This window comes from Antechinus flavipes, chromosome 4, assembly GCF_016432865.1.
Source record: "Antechinus flavipes isolate AdamAnt ecotype Samford, QLD, Australia chromosome 4, AdamAnt_v2, whole genome shotgun sequence".
NCBI classification, from domain to species: domain Eukaryota; kingdom Metazoa; phylum Chordata; class Mammalia; order Dasyuromorphia; family Dasyuridae; genus Antechinus; species Antechinus flavipes.
The window spans coordinates 388,046,063-388,062,946 of NC_067401.1; the positions used below are offsets into that span (position 1 = coordinate 388,046,063).

The 16,884-nt window shown below is 39.9% G+C and overlaps 1 protein-coding gene across 1 annotated transcript in view; it reads left to right on the top strand.

Moving 5' to 3' along the window:
* Positions 1 to 14,824, top strand: part of TNNT2 (troponin T2, cardiac type) — a 30,096-nt gene extending 15,272 nt beyond the window's left edge. The window contains exons 9-17 of the mRNA XM_051996764.1: positions 1,090 to 1,123; positions 4,030 to 4,090; positions 4,593 to 4,730; positions 7,420 to 7,497; positions 8,469 to 8,579; positions 10,250 to 10,359; positions 11,045 to 11,135; positions 14,222 to 14,262; positions 14,524 to 14,824. Coding sequence (XP_051852724.1) covers positions 1,090 to 1,123; positions 4,030 to 4,090; positions 4,593 to 4,730; positions 7,420 to 7,497; positions 8,469 to 8,579; positions 10,250 to 10,359; positions 11,045 to 11,135; positions 14,222 to 14,262; positions 14,524 to 14,569 — 710 coding nt within the window. The 3' untranslated portion in view covers positions 14,570 to 14,824. The remainder of the gene's footprint in view (positions 1 to 1,089; positions 1,124 to 4,029; positions 4,091 to 4,592; positions 4,731 to 7,419; positions 7,498 to 8,468; positions 8,580 to 10,249; positions 10,360 to 11,044; positions 11,136 to 14,221; positions 14,263 to 14,523) is intronic.
* The last annotated feature ends 2,060 nt before the right edge of the window (positions 14,825 to 16,884 follow it).

Consider the following 16,884-nt stretch of genomic DNA (forward strand, 5'->3'; position numbering starts at 1 on the left):
AAACTGAGAAAGATTAAGTGACCTAAATAGGGTAAAATTTGAACTCAGATTTTACTGATTCTAGGGCAGCTAAGTGGCACAGTGGATAGAATCCTGGAATTGGAGTCAAGAAGACTCATGTTTGTGAGTTCAAATTTGGTCTTAGTCACTTACTAGTTGTTTGATCTTGAACAAGTCACTTACCTGTTTGCCTCAGTTTCCTCATCCGTAAAATGAACTAGAGAAGAAAACACTAAGTCACTCCAGTATTTTTGCAAAGAAAAACCACAAATAGGGGTTTGAAAAGTCAGACATGACTGAAAAATGACTAATTACACACATACATGCACATACACATACTTCTTAGTTCTAAAACTATCTAATCTTGCTGTCTATGGTGATCTGGGTATGGGAGAAGCTGCAGCTGTGCTCTAATGTATTTTGATTTTACTCCTAACATTTTTCCATTATATTTTTATTTTATCCATTTGAGCCTATGGTTAAGTAATATAATACATAATCAATATTTTTGTGACTGACTCCATGATACAGGGTTCATGTAATTAGAGTGCCCATACAGCCCAAAGGTAAGAGGGCAGAGTTCTCCCAGTGGGGTAGCTGAGCCAAATCAAGATAGTTATTGGATAAGTCCACACTGACTACATCTAGAGACTAACCAGATAAACCCTGCCACCCACAAAAGGAGGGGCACGAGGAGAGAAGAGAGAAATTGCCTTCTCTTTGAGATCCCTAGAATTTGGCATCTTCCTGAAGTTGCCCTCAGCTGGTGAGTAGAGAGTATAACAGCTGAAGTGAATGGGAGATGGCCAACAATAATTGGACCCTCATCACTGAAAAAGGATAAAGTGACTGGCTGGCAATGCCCCTGTTTGCTAAAGAACCACAGAATGTTAGAGATGAAAGGAAACAGTTAAACGGGCCCAGACTCATTTTAATTAGAAGTCAACTGAAACCCAGAGGGATGATGTTATTTGCCTAAGTTATGACAATTGACAACTTGACTCAGTTTTCAAAAGATCAGGCTCAGATTCAGGTCAGGACTAGAATTCTAATCTCACCTCATAAGTGTTTTTCCTCTCTCTTCTGTAGATGGCCCAGTGGAGGAATCGAAACCCAAGCCCAAGTGAGTATGAAATCTTTTTGATTGGGTGCTAGAAGATAGCAAAGATAAGAGTGTCTCAAAGATAAGAGTGAGTAAATGTAAATAGTTATGACTAAGATTAGTGCAGGGACACCAGAGAAGAGTGGGAGGAGGGAAGGGATCAACAATCCTTTTCTGTCTAAAGGGAGAATTAGATCAGAGACCTTTTCTGCAACTGAGGCTGGAATAGGGAAGAAAGGATACCTAGATAGAGCTCAATTACTCTCTTTTAACAAATAAATTTTTATTTTGCTTTTACACAAACCTAATTATTCTCCTATATGCATCCCTTCCCCCCTCTCAGACAGTCACCTCATATAGCAAAGAATTTTTTAAAAGAAAAAAATTAGCAAAACAGATAAATACACTGAAAAATTAGGCAATATATGTAATGTTCCATGCCTGGAACCTTTCACCACTCATCCTTCCTCACAAACACCTCTTTGCAAAGGAGTGGGAAGATGTCTCTTTGGGGCCAAATGATCAGATGTTTTCTTTGGGGCCAAAATTATATATTTTGTAATTTTTCAACATTTATTTTTGTTTTGTGGTGGTTGTTCATTACATTTGCATCATTGTAGAGATTCGGTGTATTGTTTTGGTTTTAACTGTTTACTTCTCTCTGCATCAGTTCATGTAAGTCTTCTCATGTTTCTCTCTAGTTATTATTTCTTACAATACTATAATAATCTATCACTTCATGGTCCAAAATTTATTCAAACCATTCCTCAATGAACAAGCATTTATTTGTTACAACAAAGGCATAAATTATGAACTTTCCAACCAGCATTTTTTCCAGGTGACGTCAGTATGGATCATAGGGACACTTGGGAGGCACACCTGGAGTGACAGAAAGAGGAGGAAAAATTTGGAAACTCCATAGTGTGTGGATGATCTGAGGTTAGGGGTTCTGTGCTAGCCTTCATTCATTAACAAGGTACCCAATCAAAGGTTCTCTAGGATTCTGCTTTTAGCCATCTTCAGACATTGTCTAGAGATGAAATGAGAGCAGGGGGTTGGAGAGGGAAACACATGCAGTACAGCCAGAGTCTCAATAGCTCCTCAAGTTTCCTTCCATTTCAATGAGAGCTTCTTAAAATGAATAGAGATTACTCCTAATTACAATCCTCATTCCTTATAGGGATTTAGAGCTGGAAAGGATCTTAGATATTAGTTTCCAAACCTTTTATTTCACAGATAAAGAGACTGAGGCTCAGGTGATAAAAAAAAAAATGAATTCAAATTCACAGCTAGTAAGTAGCAGTCAGGATCTGAACCTACCTCTCCACCTGCATTGTTAAGATATTGTCCTGCCTTCCTCATGTCTTTGAAACACCTTTTTTCTTCCACAAATCTATAAGGTAGCATCTTTCTTTGAGTTCATCTTGCTTTCTTCATCTCTAAAATCTGATTAGATGGTCTCTGAGGCTTGTCCAGTTCTAACACTATCAGTTTACGACCTTATGACTCTTTTCATTCTCTATTGAAAGACAATTTGTTGAAAGACACATTTCAATTGTGACTGACTCTTTGTGAACCCATTTGATATTTTCTTGGCAAAGATACCAAAGTGGTTTGACATTTCCTTCTCCATTTCATTTTACAGAAAAGGAAATTGAGGCAAACAAGGTTAAGTGACTTCTCAGGGTAACAGTTAGGAAGTGAACTCAGGTCTTCTAGACTCCAGGCCTGGTACTCTGTCAACTGTGCTATAAGAACATAGAGAAAAGTCCTAACTAAAATCCTTGCTCCTACAAGATGTCTTCCTCATTCCCTCATTATTCTGTGCCTTCTCTCTGTTAATTATTGTCTATTTATCCTGAATATGGCCAGCTTTGTATATATCTATTTGCTGATTGTGAGCTTATTGAGGGTAAGGACTCCCTTTGCCTCTTTTCATACCCTCAGCCTTTAACATCATGCCTGTAGTGTAGTAGGCACTTAATAAATGTTTACTGATTGATTGAAACCGGAAGAGAATACTAACCTCTTCCCTATCTTTGCTTTTGACATCCCCATCTAAAATATAAGGGGATTGGACTGTGGGCTGTGGGGTCAGTCAGTCAATCCACAGGCTTTTATTAAACATCTACTATATGTCAGGAACTGTGCTAAGTGCTAGGGATACAAAAGAAATGTAAAAGACAATTCCTGCCCTCAGGGAGATCACAATGTAAAATTGTCTTTTCTAGCTCTAATGAGTACCTGTGAGCATCTTAGACAGGGTTATATTTTCATGATCTCATTCCTTAAGCAGGAAAATGTCTTTTAAAAAAATAATAGCTTTTTATTTTTAAAAATACATGCAAAAGAGACAGCTGGATGGTGTGGATAGAGCACCAGCCTTGAAGTCAGGAGGACCTAAGTTCAAATCTGGCTTCAAACACTTCACACATCCTAGCTGTGTGACCCTGGGCAAGTCACTTAACTCCAATTGCCTCAGCAAAAAAAAAAATACATGCAAAGATAATTTTCAACATTCACCTTTGCAAAACCATATGTTCATTATTTTTCTCCTTTCCCCTTCCCCTCCCCTGGTCAACAAGTAACTTAAGTTAAACAGTTGTAATATCAGGAAAATGTCTTGAAGGCTGGAGTTAAAGAAGCTACAACCCAAGTAAGTGTCCTGAGGTTAGTTGAGAGTTGACTGTGTTGGAGCCTTGGGGTTTGGAGAAAGGAAATAGGCCATCTATGCTGTGGCTCACTCTGGTTTCCCATAAAACAGCTTTGCTCCTTACTTCCTGGGACTTTTGACAAATCAGTCACTCCTCTTGTCTGGCCTTAGTTTTTCTCATACATAAAATGGGAGAATTGGACCCTCCAGCCACAAACCTTTATAACCAAGATGATGGCAGTCTTCACTAATCCCATCTCCTTCTTCCTTGCAGGCTTTTCATGCCCAACTTGATACCACCAAAAATCCCTGATGGAGAGAGAGTAGATTTTGATGTAAGTGTTGTGTCTGCAGAGAGCAGGTCAAAAAGTCAAGAGAACTCTCCTTCATGGGGAAGAAAGGAGCTCTGTATGGGTTGGAGTCAATCTGGGTGGAATGATCTTCTACCCTCCAGAACATGCAGGTCCATGCCTAAACCACTGAATAGTGTCAGAGGTCAGGGTTGGGAAAAACTCAGGTTCTTCTGTTGTCCACTATTGCACTTGACTGTCTGCTTGGGAGATGTCTCACTCCTCACCACTGGTCCTATGCCTACTCCAAGCTTGGGAATCCTAATTTAGAACTAGAGATTTTGCTAGATATTTGATGACGTTCATAGAATATTGGAGTTGGAGTGAGGAAGACCTAAATTCAAATTCTCTCTGTTACTTAGCAGTTGTGTGACATCGAACAAGCCATTTTTACTCTATTGACCTCCTCTTCCCAATCTATAAAATAAGTGATTGAATTTCATGAACTCTAAATTTCCTTCTGACTGTAAATCTCTGCTTCTCTGAGCACATCCTCCTCTCTGGCAGGACATTCCACCGGAAGCGCATGGAGAAGGACCTGAATGAACTGCAAACATTGATTGAGGCTCACTTTGAAAATCGAAAGAAGGAAGAGGAGGAGCTCATCTCTCTGAAGGACAGGATTGTAAGTAGAAAATCTCTGTTCTCTTGACCAGGAAGCCCTATGAGGCTGGGCTTGTGAACTGGAGTCTTGTTCCTCTGGCTAATGTGTTCAAGTTTGGAATGTTTCTGAATCTTGCCCCATTTAATAGCCTACAACCCAGTATCATTTATTATATTGTTATATTTACAAAGCTCTTTACAATTTACAAAACACTTTCCCTAGAATGGTCCTGTGAAGTAAGTAGTCTAAGTATTGTTACTACCATTTGATGGCCAAGGAAGTTGACTCAGAGAATTTTGGGGGCTTGTGTAGTGTTCACAACTTATAATGAAAGATAGTATTTATATAAAGCTTTGCAAAGTACCACATATATGCAACATATTATATATGCATGTATATAACATTATTTTCTTCAGTTCTCATAACAATTCTTTAAGATAGGTGCTATTATTATGCCTATTGTACCTATGGGGAAACTGAGGCAGATAAAAATTTAAATGTCCATTTTACAGATGAGGAAATATAAGTGATTTTCAGAAAGCATTAGTGACCTCCCTAGAGACATATACTTAATTAGCATTTCAGAGGGGATTTGAATTCAGGTTTCCTCTCTCCAAGTCTTCCACTCTATCCACTATGCTACCCAGTTACTAATTAGTGATGGGAGCGATGATCTGAATGACCATCTTTCTGATTCTAAATCTGGTGTACTTTGCGCTCATATCCAGTGACATAATTCATGTCAAGCCAAGCACTTTGTAAACCTCAAAGTTTGCAATTTTAGCTATTGCTGTTATTCTTCCTTGCTTTCTAGGTATCCCACTCTATCCCTCTCCCCTCAAACTCTGTTGATTTCGATCCCATACTGCCAATGAATCTGTTCTATAGCCTCTTCCAATTCACTCCCTAGATGATAGAAAGAATAGCTGTGACTTAATCCTGGTGTATAAAGGTAGTTTTTTTATTTTCTTTTTGTTTTTACATACCTGTGACTTTATTGCTCTATGGAGTTCCTGGTGAGGAAATTCCCTCTGCCAGTGTAAGATCACCAACTGTTCAGCACCTTTTCTTTTTTAGAGAGTTTCTCAGAGCACAGAGAGCTCAAGGAACCAGCACAGAATCACACTGATGATGACACCAGTGTGTCAAAAGCAATATTTGAACTGGTACTTCCTGACTCAAAGGCTCATTTTCTACTTTACTCTGCTATTGTATAGATAACATACAAATTGGTTAATTCACACACACACTCACACACTTACAAACATACACACACATATACATCCCTCAAGTATTATCTATATTTATGGAATCAATACACTTAGGCTTATAGATGTAGAAGAGGATATAGATGACCTCAGAGGTTATTTGGTACAACTTCTTTATTTTAGATGAGGAAAGGGACACCTGGCAAGAGATTAAATGACCCTGCCCACATCACCCAGGCAGTATTGAGTCAGGATTTAAAGTCAACACTTCCTAACTTCAAATTTATCATTCTTCCTCTTACATCACTTCTACGACTATTTACCGCCCAAAAGTCTGCTCAGGAATAATCTTATCTGTGTTTTTCTGGTGGTCTTTGACTAATAGTAAATTGCCCTGTACAGCTATTATTTCTGAGATCAATTATGGAGTAGGAGCTTGGGAGTTTGGAACAAAGTTTTAACAAGTTCAATAAGAATTTATTAAGTATCTGTTGTATACAGAACAGTGTACTTAGGGCTAAGGAAGACACAAAGGTTAAATAAAATAGAGCATCTACTTCATGACACATACAATCCAGAAGAAGGATGTGATGTTTCTATCAATAATTACTATGCAAAACAGAACATGGGAAGTGCATAAGAGAAGTACAAACCAAGTGTTAGATGAGACCTAAGATGGGAAGGTTCTTTATTGACTAGGAGTATCTAGGAAGGCTTCATGGAGAAAATGGAATTTGAGATGGGCTCTGAAGGACAGATAATTCAGCAGGGGAGTATGATGGGTGGAGGTCATTTCAGACTTAAAGAATACTGTAAGAAAAGATAACCAATGTGAGGGATACTCATAATCATAGATCTGGAGCTAAAAGCAATCTTTGAGACCATCTGATTCAGCCCTTCCCTATTTCAAATGAGGAAACTGAGGTTCACAGAGTATATTCTGAAGCTCAAATTAGTATTTAAATCTGACTGGCAGAGTTGGGATTTGAATCTTGGTCCAAATCCAGTGTGCTTTTGTTGTTCATATTGTGTAGAGTGGAGTGTATGTGGAGGAGAGTAGCATGAGTAAAGCTGGAAAAATGGTGCTAGCTTGTGGAGGGACTTGAATTCTAGGCTAAGAATTTTGGGTTTTATAAGTAATAGTGAATATTAAAGCTTCTTGAGCAAGGAGTGAAATGATAAAATCATAAAGAATATCATCAGGCAGTTGGGTCAAGGATTTTAGAAAGGTGAAAGTGAAACTGAGATTAGACAGCTCTATGTTGGATTTGCTCCTATTACATTTTCCCAATTCTTACCTGATGGCTCTTGAGAAAAGAGACTCCTGTTAGAAAAATGACGGAGTCACAAACTTTCAAATTGTTAAAAAAAAAAAAAAAAAAAAAAAGCAATATCTTCAAAGTGCAATAAAGCTAAACAAAATTTAAAAAAGAAAAGAAGAGGCTCCTCCTTCTCTCTCTCTCTTTCCCTTTTCGTATTGGTCATAATTCTTTTCCTTGTAGGAGAATCGGAGGGCTGAGCGAGCGGAACAGCAGCGCATCCGGAGTGAACGGGAGAAGGAGCGTCAGAACCGTTTGGCGGTAAGTGACCATAATGCTCTCACACAAGGTGTTCTTACCACCCATCACCACCACCACCAATTTATTGTTGCCTGATTCAAAGAAACAACAGAAGTTATACCCCTAATACATTGTTTCTGACCAGGCTGTCTTGGTCAGAATGCACAAATCTCAAAGTTCAAGCTCCCTCCAGATTATACATCAAAGGAAAATTGGTTATTCCTGATTCATTCAGGTTTGGGATAGGAAAGAAACCTCATAGGTCACAGAGCTAAAAAAAAAGGGGGGTGTCTTAGTAATTGTAATCACTTACTCAAATTCACACAGTTAATAGCATAGATGAAATTAGGACCCAGATGTCCTCATTCTACATTAAACAATATTTCTACTCTATTCCACTATATATGTTAGTTAAACAGTATTATTAAACAGTTACTATATTCTAAGCACCATGCTAGGAATGCAAAGAAGGGTTAAAAAAAATAGTCCCTGTCCTTGCAGATTTTATGTTCTAATGAGGGAGTCAATATTTACTGAATAGGTACATGCAGCACACACACACACATATATATGTGTGTGTGTATATATGTATATTTACATATATGTATGTCTATATTAGGATGTTTGAATAAGATGATTTAATTGGAGATTGTTTCATAGTTGAGGGATGAATATAATGGGGTAACATAGCCCTTTCTGTGGTGCTATGTTGGAAAGATCACTGGGACTGGAGTCAGAAAAAGGAGATTTGAATCATTTACTAGCCATATAATATTAGGCAAGTGGTTTAACTAGAATAAATGTCAACATTTGTATCGGTATTCAAAAATAAATTTTCAGGAACTATCCCAGACCAGCTATGGTCTTCTCTAAGTGTATCTTCCCACTCAATGGCAAATGCTTTCCCCAAAGACAACAGCTGGTTTCTTCTCCCTGGATTTTCTATTAACTCCTCATCCCACTCTATTCCCTTTCACCTTACAACAACACAGGAAGAAAAAGCCCGAAGAGAGGAGGAAGAGAACAGGAGGAAGGCTGAAGATGATGCTCGGAAAAAAAAAGCTCTCTCCAATATGATGCACTTTGGTGGTTACATTCAGAAGGTAGGAAGGATGTGCCATGGAGATAGGGGCCCAGTCCCTGAGTAGGGAATTAGTAATAAACGAGGATACATCATATGAATAAAGATTAGACTACAGGATTTATGTTGGTTACTCAGGAAGAATCTCCCATTTACTGGTTATAAACCTCACCCTTTTAAGACTTCTAAGCGTGAGACATCTCTTAAACATAGAGATCCCTCTCTCAACCCCGCAGTGTGTCCAGCCTTCCTGATTCCCTTAGAAGCTGCCTCTAGCATCTCCTGGGATACTTCTCCCTGTTCAATAGTAGCAAAGTCTTCCCCATTGCTCTATTGATTCCTCCCCACATTGGTAGGATTGATAGTAAGAGGTACCTAAAGACACTTAATAGGACCCCAAATTTTATCCCAAAAATAGCACTGTCTCCCTTAAGCTGTCACCCAACATACTCTCATGTTTTATTTACTTATTAATGGGATCTAGCAACATATGCTACAGAGCTATGTTTATTTGCCCCAGGGTTTGGGGCAAGTCTTTATTCCAAGCTCCTGATCTATTGGAACTTGTCCCAAAATTCCAACCCATGTGTCTAGGGGGTGGGAAGGTAGCTATCTACTTTTCATAATGTAATGAGAAATTATCTCTCAAATTTCCAAAGTCTGAAACCTCAAAAAGAATCCCTATTCCTGTCCTGCAGAGATTATGTCATAATAGACAGACAACAGTTAACATTTGCTGCTTTTTCCTTTCCTTCTCTCCCTTTCCTTGTGTTTCTCTTTTTCTCCTCTCCTACCCCTTCCCCACTTCTCCCTTGGGTCTCTGCCTGCATGCCTGAATTTTTCTCTCTTGGTTTTTCTCTCATGGTTTCCTGGTCTAGCAAGCTCAGGTAGGTATCAATATTTGAAGTCCTTTCATAAATCTGGAAAGATTCCCTAAAAGAGAAAGCAAGTCTACTGAAGAACTACAAAAGGATAATGACAGACAAAGTTAGGTTAACAAGCAAGGGACTGATGTTTTATGTTGTTATTTCATTAAATGACTCTTGAGGACCCTTTCTCTGGAGATAATGGCTTTTCGAGTTGTTCAAGTAGGGACTAGCTTGCCAGGGCTACTTTAAGAAGACCTTCATTTAGGTATAGGTTGGACTCGGAGACCTCTGAAGCCACTTTAAGTTCTGATATTATGTGATTTAAGGGTTCTAAATCTAATGGATAATTAAAAGAAAAAGATCCAGAGTTGGGGGAGGCAAAAAGTGGACAGGAATAGAGAGAAATCTGAGATTAAAAGGGAATAATTATAATGTCATCACAGATTAAGAGCTGAAAAGGGGCTTCAGGAGCCATTTAGTTCAACCACCTTATTTTATAGAAGAGGAAATGGAGGCCCAGAGGAATTAAATGATTTGCTTGCATCTACACAGATGGGATTCATGTTCCTGACTTCAAATTTGGTACCCTTCCCACTGTACCACTCCACTGGGGGAACCCAGAAGAGCCCTCTCAGTAGTAATTTTCTAGAAAGTCTAAGCTTCTTCAAGGACTCTGGCTCCCAGATAGAGCCTGGGGCCCAGAAGGGAATTGTGAGGGAGCTTTTGCAATCCTTAGGGCTTTTGTGGGATAGATATTAGTGGATGGGCAGGGGATGATAGTTTCTCCCTTCCTTAACATCCTTCTTGATCTCCTTCACTGTAGACAGAACGAAAGACTGGGAAAAGGCAGACAGAAAGAGAGAAGAAAAAGAAGATCTTGGCAGAGAGAAGGAAGGTGTTGGCTATTGACCACCTGAATGAAGATCAGCTGAGGTGAGAGGGATGGAGACCTGGTTCAAGGCTGAGCAGATTTAGCTGTTTAGGGAACCGGTCTCCACAAATAACACTAGGGGGCAGCAGCATCCCATGCATGGCTCTTGTTGGGCCTGAAGAATAGAAAAGAGTTGTAATATTTGGAATACTTAATTTGAAGGTTCATTTCAGGATCCATTGACCCCTTGAAGTGAAGGTGCAGACCTCTGCTGATAGTGACAGTGTGTTGTGACCCCTTGAGAAACCCTATGACTTACTAGTGATCACCACTCCCAACTTAATCAGGGTTCCTTCCCCTATTATTTTGTCTCACTCCTAGAGGTCCCTAAGAGACTAATAGAGGGTTAGCCTAAACCTTAGATTCTTTAATAAGCCCCCCTTTGGACCTTATACCCAAGGAGTTAGCTCAGCCTTCTATGATCTTCTAGGAAGTGTCGGCTCATTGACCCCCTCAGCTGGCAATGGACCCTTAACAGGGTCGAAAGAAATTCCCAATGTCTCTAGGACTGGAAGGAATGGTTGGGGTACCTGAGATCAAGATTGCTTTTGGGCTTAGGGTTGTGGTAACAATCTTCTGAGTGTCTTGGAACTTTGGTAATGAGTCCACAGTTCAGTGGGTTCAGTGACTGTTGTTCTGACTTGCTTTCCTCCTGTCTCCCCTGCCTCCTACTTTCCTCTGTCACAGGGAGAAGGCTAAAGATCTATGGCAAACAATCTATAATCTGGAGGCAGAGAAATTTGACCTGCAGGAGAGGTTTAAGCAACAGAAGTATGAAGTAAGAGAAATTCATTCCTTCCTTTTCTTCTTGTTATCTCTTCTGCTGTCCTGACCAATCCCTTGAGTTTCCAATGTGTTTCATTCCTCTAATTGCTGCTCAACTCCTTTCTCTCTGGTGATTACTAATTATCCCAACCTAGTCCTTCTATTTCTTTTTGGAAATCCTTTTTTGGAAGTCTTCTCAAGGTCCTTCAGTTTCCTGCTTATCCCCTGTTATCACTAACAGAAGTAATATAGTGAAAAGAAACGGGCTGGGAAGTCAGGAAATTTATGTTTGAATTCCAACTCTACCCCTAGCTGTTCTGACTTCTCTCAGTTTTATTATTTGTAAAATGGGGGAAATTATCTTAGTCATTTCTAACACTCAGGATTTTGTAAGGATCAAATGAGGTCAGGGCATGTAAAAGATTTGCAAATTCTAAAGTACAACATAAATACAAGGTATTAGTGTCATTCTTTTCTTGCCAAAGCCTTGATTAAATACTTAATTATTCCCTGGGCTGCAGCTGGGTGATGCCCAGGGAGAATTCAGTAAATGGGGCCACTGCCCTCATCAACTGGGGCTCACTTACACTGACAGGCACACGTAAAGAGATACGTAATTTCCGAACTTCCACTCAGCAGAATAGACACATCAAGGCAGTAGAAAAGGACCAAAAAGTGGGATGCCTCAAATGTGGGGTGAAGTCAAATGCATATTGAAGATGAAATGTTGTGAATCACTGCTACTAACACCCAAGGACTTGGAACTTCTTTCTGGCTATGACCTTGGGGATTTGTGATCCCTGTAAGCAGTAGGAACAGCATGAGCTTAATTCATCTGCTCCTTGACCTTCTCTCTAAAATGGGAGAACTGGACTAGTTGACTTCTCAGATCATTTTCCAGCTGTAACATTCTATATCAGATACCTGAGTTATTCTGAGTTTCTGGAGTCAGACAATCCTAGAACCCACTTCTCTTATCCCAGCCCCTCATTCCTAGCCTTTCGGAAGTCTGTGGTCTCTCATTTAGAAGTTTCCCTATCAAGTAAACGTGAGTGGGTACAATGGTGTGCTGAAGCCAGCTCCAATTGCTGACCCAATTGCTAAATTTTCAGTTTGAACATTTATATTTTGGAAATTGACAAATGCTAAAAATCTGGGCTGTTATTTTGTTTATGGTCTAGACTTAAGAACACGATGGGGAAAATGTTAATAATGCAGGTGAACCTAAAAGTGTGTCCTATATATAATTTTTAAAATTGGAGTTGTTAAATATTTACCAATATATCCCTGATATAGGTTCATCATTAGAACACTTTTTAAAAGCCTCTTATCATATAATCCTGGAGTGTGAAAAAGAAAAAAACTCACTCTCTTCCCTGGACTTCAGGGTGGTCTTAGAATCTTGGTTGAACCTTTAAAGTATAACCAAGAACTTAGTGAATTCCTTCTGTATGCAGAATACTGTGTAATATTTATTGAGGGAGAAATAAAGTTCATTTAAACTGTGGCCCCTATCCTCAAGGAACTTAAAGTCTAGTAGGGAACTTAGACACCAATTCAGATAGCCATAATTCACAATGTCACATGATAAGTACATTACACAATTACAAAATCAAGGGCTCTGTATGTCTGAGGGAGTGGCATTTAAATGGGAATTTGAAAGAGAGGTAAAAGTTCAATGATAAACATGAGGAAGAAGATTTGGCTTTGACCTTTGGCTGGTTGTGTGACCCTAGTCAAGACACCTAATAATTTCTCTAAGACTAATTTTCCTTATCTGTAAAAGGGGGGGGGGGTGTAAAAAAATGCATGTTCTACTTACCTACCTCAATGCACTTATTATGAATATGAAATCAGGAATGGATATAAATATCTCCCTCTCCCCCAATGGATCTGTAACTTCTTTGATTATGGGGATATGTTCATTCCCTCCAATAAGGCAGATTATGACTGAAACTCTATGGAACATGTCCTCTCTAAAGTTTGTCCATATGAGCCGGCTTAAAAGTACATCAGAAATTTCAAAGCACTACTATATATGTGAACTATTGTTGTCATTGAGTTCAATTCAGCTATTTATTAGCTGAAATTAAATACCAGTAGTGCCAGGGGGGTTGAAAAAGAAAGACTAAATTAACAAAAATCCTTAATATCAAGAAGCTTCCAATCCACTGGAGGGCTGGGGAATGGGGATGGATGATTACCAAATTTATGCAAAGTAAATTATTGTCCTAAGCTGTACGATCCTGGACAAGTCAGTCATCCCCCTCCAACAAGGCAGATTGTAGATGAAACCCTATGGATCATGTCCTGTCTAAAGTTTGTGAATATGAACCAGCTTAAAGTACATCAGAAACTTTAAAACACTAATATACATGTGAACTATTGTCACTGAGTTCAGTTCAGCCAGTATTTATTAGCTGTGGTTAAATACCAGTAGTTCAGGGGAGGGAAGAGGAAGGGGGAGAGGGAGGTCTAAAAAAGAAAGACTAAAAAAAAAAAACAAAAAAAAAACAAAAACAAAACAAAAAAACAAACCCTTAACTTCAAGTAACTTCCAAATCCACTGGAAGGCTGGGGGGGCGGGGGGGGGGGTTGGGGTGGATAATTATCACATTTATACAAAGTAAATTATTGTCCTAAATTGTATGATCCTGGACAAGTCATTTAAACCTCACATCCTCAAGCAATTCTCTTTTAGACTGTGAAGTTCTCCACTGGGAAAGGGAGTTTCTACTTCAAATAAATCATAACTGCTCCCTAAGCTTCAGAACACATTAGACAAAAATTTTGAGGCAGGATAGCAAAAACCATATCTGGGGTCCAGAGAATTGTTTAGGTTGGCTAAGTATAACATGTGTTTGGTGAAGTAATATGAGATTAGGTCTAAAAAACAGGATAGCACCAAATTGTAGATGACCTTGAATGCCAGACAGAGGAAGCTGAACTTTAATTAGGAGGCAATACAAGACAATGAAGATATGGGATGTTTGGGCTCCCCTTCTTACCTATTGTCTCTTCCATTGGGCCAAACTCTGTCCTATTCCTGGGTTTTCCTGGTCCTGTAGCTCCGCTCACCCAATCCTATTTCTCTTGCAGATTAACGTTCTCCGAAATAGGATCAATGATAACCAGAAGGTGTAAGTGTCCACTGCTCTCCCTCCATACCCTCCTACCTAATTTGCTCTGTATACTTCCTTTCTTCCTTCTTGGTCCACATGCTTCTCTTTTTGCTTCCCTTCTACAAAGCCCTTCCTGATTCTTCCCCCTTTCCCTCTTTTACCTTTAATACAGCCTCTCCAACCCTTATTCCTCCTTCCTTAGGATCTGCTCTCTAATGTCTTCTCTGATGAAACTTACTCAAGCTCATTCTATATCTGAAATTGCTTTCTTCCTTGCAGCTCCAAGACCCGAGGCAAGGCCAAAGTCACCGGTCGGTGGAAATAGGAGAAGGTCAGGGCACCTCCTCTGCATGGAGGTTAGGAGGACCTTCAGAGTCCCAGGCTTCTTCACTGATGAATCTGCTAGATGTTTCTCTACTCTTCTCTGACGTCGCAATCCCACTTTGTCCCTGCTTCGTTTGGCTCACTCTGGAGATCAGAGAGAGTTTTGAACTTGGATGCACAGAGCTAGCCCAAGAGGGCTTCCTTCCCCAGATACATATACACATAGTGCCTCTAATAAAAGTCAACACAGACATAACAGTGTCTTGTCACTTCTCCAAAATGAGAAGAGAGAAATTGAGTCTAAAAACTTATTCTCTACAATTCTGACCCCAAAATCAGGTCCTCAAATTCAATTCAATTCAGTAAATGTTTGAACACTACTATTTACAAGGTAGTAAATGGCTAGGTAACTGGCTTTAGAATAAGGAAGAGCTGGGTTCAAGTCTTTCCTATGACTCATATGAACTCTGGAGCCCTGAACAAGTTACGATGTCTTATTGCCCCCAAGCAGTTTCTGTCTCTATAAATTGCAGAACGATTGCTGATCTGCATTGGTAGACAGTTTCCTTCCCAGGCAGTTCCCTGCACTGATGAAATCACGGATGTGGATTAAAAAACCCCCAAAACCAAAAAATCCCTCAAGGCTCAGCACTATACCAGGCCCAACAGCCACAAAAATGGAGAATGACATAGTCCCTGACTTCGAGAAAATAAATCCAATAGAGGGTCATAAATTAATATGTACACAATGATGATAGGATAGAATGTGGAAGGATCCAGGTAAGATGAATTCAGAGAGAGTGCTCTGAACAAATTTTGGAGGCAAAGCTCATCTTCAGTTGAGAGGATCAAAAAAGACAAGGCATGTGAATTGATTCCTAAAGTGTGACAAGGATTTCAAGTAGAGATGTGGAGGTTGTACTTGGGGGATAATTTGCAGAGAGGTCACTATGATAGTCCAGGCAAGAGGTAATGAATTAGGACAACTATAGTAGTAAGACTGGAATCACCAGATGTTGTGGAGATAGCATTCACAGGGACTAGCAGCTGATTGGATGTTAAGTCCAAGGGGGAGGAAGACTAAAAGGTTCTACCAAGATCTCAAGCCTGCATAATTTGGGGGTGGTGATGCCATCGAGAGAGACAGGGAGGATAGCAGGGAAGTGGGAGAAGCTTAGGAAAGACTGTCAGAAAGCATTTATTAAGCACTTTTTAAAGCACTGTGTACCTGGCAATGATCTAGTCTCTGGTAACACAAAGAGCGAAACAAACATTCTGCTCTCAAGGAGTTTGTATTCTGTGGGCGAAGATGATGTGAATATGTGTTTTATGTTACATATGTTATGTAAACATGACTATTTAGACACTAAATTTACATGAAATGAATATGAGGTAATATTGGGGCAGTGATTTTTTGGTCAGAAAGAGCTTTGACCTACTGAGTTTGAAATCCTAGAGGGACATTCAAAGGGAAATGTTTAATAGGCAGATAGCATATGGGTGTGGCAGTTGGGAAAAAGCTCTAATATAGAAAAAACATTTTCAGTTTCTGGAAATCCTTTATGTTTCTCTTTGTTCTTTTCCTCCCTTCTTCCCTCCCTTTCTTTGTTCTTTCCTTCCCCTTTTCCTTCCTTTCTTTTTTCTTTCCTTTCTTCCTTCCTCCCTCCTTCCCATTCTTCCCTTCCTTCCTCCCTTCTTCCCTCCCTTCCACCCTTCCTTCTTCCTTCCTTTTTTTCTTCCCTTCCTTCTCTCTTCCTTCCTTCCTTCCTTCCTTCCATCTTTCCTTCCTCCCTCCCTCCTTTCCTTCCTTCCTTCCTTCTCTCCTTCCTTCCTCCCTCCTTTCCTTCCTTCCTTCTCTCCTTCCTTCCTCCCTCCCTCTCCCTTCCCTCTGTCCCTCCTTCCTCCTTCCTTCCCTCCTTCCTTCCTTCTCTCCTTCCCTTCTTCCCTCCTTCCTCCTTCCTTCCTTCCTTCTCTCCTTCCTTCCTCCCTTCCCTTCTCCCTTCCCTCCTTCCTTTCCTCCTCCCTTTTCCCTCCTTCCTCCCTTCCTTCCTTCCTTCTTCCTTCCTTCCTTTTTTTCTTCCCTTCCTTCCCTCCTTGTCTTCTTCCCTTCCTTCTCTCCTTCCCTTCTTCCCTTCTTTCCCTCCCTTCCCTTCCATTCCTCCCTTCCATTTTTATCCTTATCTCTTCTTAGTTCTCCTTTTTTCCCCCCTAACTCCCTCCTTCCTTTTCTACTACCCTTCATCCCATATACAACATACACAAAACCAATACAGGGCTTCAGGGGAAATGATGTATGTTTTTCTCCAGTCTGAGAAG